This window comes from Maylandia zebra, linkage group LG7 (genome assembly GCF_041146795.1).
Source record: "Maylandia zebra isolate NMK-2024a linkage group LG7, Mzebra_GT3a, whole genome shotgun sequence".
NCBI classification, from domain to species: Eukaryota; Metazoa; Chordata; class Actinopteri; order Cichliformes; family Cichlidae; genus Maylandia; species Maylandia zebra.
The window spans coordinates 50,413,335-50,419,588 of record NC_135173.1 but is presented as its reverse complement, the minus strand read 5'-3'; the positions used below and the strand labels follow the sequence as shown (position 1 = coordinate 50,419,588).

The 6,254-nt window shown below is 42.5% G+C and overlaps 1 protein-coding gene across 1 annotated transcript in view; it reads left to right on the top strand.

The window, feature by feature from the left end:
* The first annotated feature begins 3,581 nt into the window (after window positions 1-3,581).
* The window catches only part of hcn1 (hyperpolarization activated cyclic nucleotide-gated potassium channel 1), a 72,459-nt gene continuing 69,786 nt past the window's right edge, over window positions 3,582-6,254 (top strand). Inside the window, exon 1 of the mRNA XM_004549664.3 lies at window positions 3,582-4,255. Within this exon, the coding sequence (XP_004549721.1) occupies window positions 3,900-4,255 (356 nt within the window). The 5' untranslated portion in view covers window positions 3,582-3,899. The remainder of the gene's footprint in view (window positions 4,256-6,254) is intronic.

The window sequence follows — 6,254 nt, the reverse complement described above, 5'->3', positions numbered from 1 at the left end:
TGTGTTGTATTTATTCTCTGACATGTGAATGTGCCATCTGTGATTTCCACTTGTTCAATATCAGTATTACTTTAAGCCATAAATCTTATGCAACATTTTTCTCTAGCAGTACCCCTCCCTGTCCCATTAACTGTGTAGTTACACAAGTGTTGTGTAGTAGAAACAGTTGGCATGCCAGCTAATCCAATCCAACACTTACCCAGCTGAGAGAGAAAATGAACAAAAAATTAAGGGATGTCTGTTTCAATTATGATAACATTTGGATCATTGCATAATAATCCACTACCAAACATGCAAAATATCTGAGCTATTGTCCTCTAGTGATATACACAGCCAGCTGTGAGATTTAGTGTTTTGTTTTTTTGTATTGACAGGAAAGGACTGGCTGCGTGGGTTCAGCTTGGGTATACAATGCCACGTTGTGTAAAAAAGTACAGTTTCAGGTGATACGAAATGCTTCTGACAACCACACTTAATTGGACAGCAGTGGCTCAGGCAGTAGAGCAAGAGGTCTGTCACTTGGAGGGTTGTTGGTTCAAGCCCTGGCTCCTCTAGTCTATGTGCCAAAATGGCTCATAGCACAAAGTATTGTGTGCCTGTAGAAAGCGTAGTTAGAGTGCTATCTAAGTAACTGTCCAATAAATTCTTTAAAAATATCAAGCAAGTTTATTTAGAATTAAAAAAAAGGTTAAAAATGTATTTTTCCTTCAGCAAAACAAACATTTTTTCATTAGAGTATATTCTGTTCAGAAAATGTTTGCATTCAAAATCTTAATTACACCCAATCAAATCAAAAGTAACAGAGGATGGGTACACAGTGTTCATAAAGAGATGGACATGGTCAGCAACAATACTCAGGTAGGCTAAAGGAGTTTTAAGAATGCTCATTTGGTAAGGTACCCAAAAAGTGCCAAGAAAATATAGCCTGCACCATAATTTGAGCACCCTGAACCTGGATGGATCCACGGATTCATGTTGTTTACACCAAATTCTGACTCTACCATCTGAATGTCATTAGAAATTTAGACTGCTTAAATCAAGTAACATTTTTCCAAACTTCTTTTGTATGAATTGGTGACCCTTTAGTGGTGTTCTGCTGCTGTAGCCCACCTGCTTCAAGATTTGATGTGTTATTCTTAGAGAGCTGCTCTTCCTGTTTATTGACTTGAATCAACCATTCTCCTCTGACCTCTGGCTCCAACAAGACATGTTTGCCCAGAGAACAGGTGCTCACTGTGTGTATTTTGGGTTATTAATATAAGCACCTTCATGTATAAGTCCAGTTTTTCTAGTTTGTTTTTTAAAGTTAGAGGTACTTTAATTGATTTATATTCTTTTGGGTAGTCAACAGGGGCTTTGTTTAGGCTACTGGGTTAACATGCTCAAGTGCAGGACTGAGCAGCAGCAGGTTGAAAACTATATCTAAAGCCAAGTCCAAGAGAGAATCCCGAGTAGGAAGAACAAATCAAAAGCCGAAAAGCGAATCAGAGAAAGTAAAGAACACAAGGAGATTAAAACAGATGGAAAGGACTATTCGTACACACAGGGTAATCACGGAAGTGGAGACAACTTGGGGATATGAGACACAGGTACAGGCCAAAACCCCCCCCCAAAAAACAAACAAACAATATTTAAGTTAGATACTGGAGACAAATTTCAAAGTAAAACAGAAAATACCAACAAAAAACATCCCCCAAAAAATAGAAAGACAAGAGAACGTACACTGAATGCAACACAGAGGCACGCTGCCTTGATAACCTTCTAATGTGACCATTTCTGAACAGTAACAGTAGCAGTTTAGTAACTTTAACCTAAACCATGATTTCTCATGAATCTAATAAAACTGTATTACCAGTTAATACCATCAGAAGCCTGTTTTATATTATGTTCATGGTAATTAATGATCCTGGTATAGTGAACAATGCAATTGGGGACTGGAGCCATGTGAAAATAGCTTTAATGCATTTATAGCATGACCAGTGTATAATGGCCAGTGTCTCATAACCAGTCATTCTTATACTTACAGGAGTACCTTTTTTTCCTAACAGTTCTGCACCCGGTCAAAAATGTACATAAATGGACACACACACACGTACACATATGTACACAGTACCTGAGTATAAATATGAAAATAAATGGATGTATTTGTTTGCCCATCTGTATGTGTGTGTTTATTCTGAAATATCTCTCATTCTTAGACCTATTGATAGTGTGGAAATTAAGAAAATCTCATTTCATGCTGTGAGTCTGACATGAAAATCACAGCACTAGATTTTCCCATGCATAAGGCAAAATTTCATCCTTCACAAAATATCCTGACTCTTAGCAGTAATGTCTAAATAGCGTTTCCATGGCAGATGGTTTGTGTGACAGGCTGACCTGCAATTATGCCATTAAGGGGGAAGCCACTCCCTGTGCTCTCTCACTCTTTCTGCTTCTCTTCATCCACACTCCCAAGCGAGCAACCTATAAAACCACAACTACTCACTATTTCCTTTTATTAATGAATAACCCAAATATTCTTTTGATCAATTATTTAATGATTCGGTCTTAACAATGTCAGAAAAAGTGACAAAACATGAACATTTTCCAAACTTGATAGCTTGCTTTGCAAATAATAAAGAAATGTATCATAAATTTGGATGTAAAAACAAACAAACAAACAAACAAACAAAACCTAATTCCGATTAGAGTACGATTAGCTGATCAGAATTCCTTTTAATTGGTTGGCTGCTTCTGTAGTTTCTGTATTGCTCCATCTACTGGCTACAGCCTCCAGTCTTTACAATCCTTCACAAAAATTATTTCTGCACTTTATTCTATTATTTTCCCACTGCAATGTAATTCCAGAACTCAGACTCACATCCTTTCTTTGGTCCATCTTCTTTCTTGTCTATTCCTCATCCCATCTTTACCTGCAATCCTTGAGATTTATTCTGGATAGAGACCTAATTCTAGGAGAGCGAACCACGGTTCGCATAATTAGAGAAAACACCTTTTGGAAACAGCATGAGTGGAACAGTTGGTCATCCCTTAATTTGCACAATATGTCAGAATGCGCTCATTAATTCAGACGTTACCTAATTCACTACAGAATTCTCCTACATAGAGCAGATCATCTCTTTGTGGAGCATATAAAAGCTCTGGTTTCTACGCAGCCTGTACGTCAAGTTTTTAAATAAAGCAAACTGCAGCAGGTAGTTACAGGAAATGTTGGATCAAGTTCTGCAACACCTTAAAAACTGCGATATCCACAAGATGTTTAACTTGTATTTTAATGTGGCCGGTGGCACCTACTTTACAATCTGTTTCATCCAGTTGGCTTCTACTGTAACTTCTCAGCAGGAAGCAAACCAGGTGCCAGGCGAACCACAGGAAGCACCTAATCTATATCGGTTTATTAAGAAATAAAATAATAAAACCAGCCCTCATTAACTTGTCATACGTGTGTTTTTTCTTCTACAGCAGCGGCTTCCCCCTGCCGTGTGTGAAACTGTTGGCAAAGGAGGGGACTGGAGACGGAGGTGGGGGGTATCGTCAGCCACATTATGTAAATAAGGTGCAAGAGCATGTGCCAGTTAAACCGCAGTGTCGTGCGAAGTGAGATGAGGCACAGGCTTTGGACGGCAGAAGCCGGGGGCCGTCGGTAGATGGCGGTAACCCAAGAAACCTGATCCACCGGGTTCTCGGCCACTCTGTCTCAGTTTGCAGCACTCGCGTTGAAGGCAGAGGAGCCGAACAGTTTGAAGGACATCAAAAGAAACAGGAGAGCTCGCGGCGCGTCCTCTCGCTCCCCCCCCCCCCCCTCCCTCTCTCTCTCTCGAGCCGGAGAGGGAACGCGTAGTCTCAGAGAGAAAACAGAAGAAAACCCCCCAGAAAACGGGAAAACTAAGAGCGCCATGGAAGACAAATCGAATTCGTTCTCCAGCAACAAGGAGGAGAAGGCGGATGGGAATAATGTTTTTCAGAGGCAAGACTCGATACAGAAAAATAACACGGGGAGCCAGAACATGAAGGACCATGGCAACTCAGTGGGCTTCAAGGGGGAGCGGGAAGAGACCATGGTTGGTTTTGATGATCTGGAGGGGGCGTCCAGGCAACATGGTTTTATGCAGAGGCAATTTGGGGCCATGATGCAGCCCGGAGTCAATAAGTTCTCCTTGCGTATGTTCGGCAGCCAGAAAGCTGTGGAGAAAGAGCAAGAAAGGGTTCAGACGGCCGGATACTGGATCATTCATCCATATAGCGATTTTAGGTAAGGGCTGGAATAGACACCTGCTCAAACCCCCCTCCCCCTCCCCTTTATTTTATCCACCCTCACTGTCACCCTAAGGTCTGCAAGCTATAGCCTCCACTTGTTATCGCCACTCTCTCACACACAACCTGGCCCAAAGCGCATACGCTAATCTACCTCTGTATTTAGGCAATCAGGCTTCCGCTGTAGGGGAGGGGAGGAGGGCTTCTGTCAAAATGTGCTCAGTGATTGTGTGTGTGTGTGTCTGTGTGTTTCATTGCGGCATTTTTAGTGTTATTATTATTATAAGAGAAAAGGGAGGGACGCATTAAGGCTAAAGGTGTATCAGTGAAACGTCCTTGGATAAAGGATGGTGAATGTCATGATTGGAGAACACACACAGAGCTCAGCCCTCCTGACTGCTTCACACCAGCGGCGCAGTGGCAGCTTCTCATTGCGACACATTCCCTGCTCGTATAGGGGCGACCGTACCTGGACACAACGTGACAGTGCCATTGCACCATCGGCGGTTGTAAACATTTCTTTGTAGGCGGATGTGAGCCGATGGGCCTGCGTGCATAAAGGGAAAAAATGCACAGAATGCGGTAAAATCGTGCAGGGAGACGATTAAGGAGAAGATGGCCGTGTTTTGAATTAATTAGTAACAAAAAAATCTGATCTTCGAGTCTTATCAGAGAGTTTTTACATGCATTTTTTAAAAACTGACTTGAATGAGGAAATGTGATGGAATGTGTTTGTTTCAAAGGAACCGCAGAAGGATCGTGCCACACTTCCTTCCTCGGCACCCACTAAATGTCATAGTGGTTGATAATTTGGATTTGGTCTTTGGTTTGTGTAATTTATTTATTTTTCCTCTCAGCTGCACCAGCTCTCTGGCTTTATTGCAGCAGAGAGTTTGAGTTTCAGACCAGCTGCCTCCAATTTGCTTACATTTCCATACACAGTAAACAAATGAATCCAGGTAAAGGCGGTACGTGCTCACCCCCCTCTCTCTCTCTCTCACACACACACACACACACACACACACACACACACACACACACACACACACACACACACACACACACACACACACACACACACACACACGAGCTGCGTGTTTACAGTTTACCTCTTCACCAATTAAGCATCTCATTTGGTCCACCCTCTGCACCAGTGTCACCTGGCACAGCTTGGTGCTGAATATCATCCCCGTTTTCCGTTGTCGCAACACGTAACGTGTCGGGGCACGTTGTCGTCCCCCCCTCGGCTCCCAGTGCCTTGAGCTTAGAGCTGTCCATGGTCCTGAACTTAGAGCAGGCTGCAAAAATGCAGCGCTCCCTTTTTCTGCAAGGCTTTCTTTTGCTGCTGATTTTTTTTTACATACATTTGTTGTGATTAATGAGATACCACATGGTACTCACGGTAGCGCTAAACTCTATAAATCTTCATGCCCCACCCCTTGCAAGATCCCCCCCGCCCTTCCATGCATAAGAATAAAGATAACTAGGCTATCATAGCCTCAGCCACACAAAGACACTGGTATGCGTTTGCCCCTCTGCAGACACAGATGGACAATGATGGTAGGCAAGGATTAGCACAACACAACAGTCAACGAGCTTAACAGACTCAATTATGTAAGAAGATTGACCCCCTCCAAAAGATAGCCAAAGGGTATGACCAGAGCAGTTCAGTGAAATGGATACCTGTTCCACAGCTGTTAGTGAGTCAAGAGATTAATTAGTGGTCCCAAAGTGAATGGGCTGCATTTGTTATATTTGAGGAATTTCAAAAAATACAGTGGGGATTACAATGAAAATCAGCAGGAAAAAAAGGCTCTGTAATGAGAACATATGTGTGATTGCTCAAGCAGACTGGGCCTTCTTCTTTCTGCACTATTAGAAAATGTTTGTCTCACTCACGCTGGCAGAGGCCCCCTAAGGTTACTTCCTCATGACATTTTCCAGAGGGCTGTTTTTCAGAAGACGCTCTTGTCCTCCAGACAGTGCAATGAAACGAC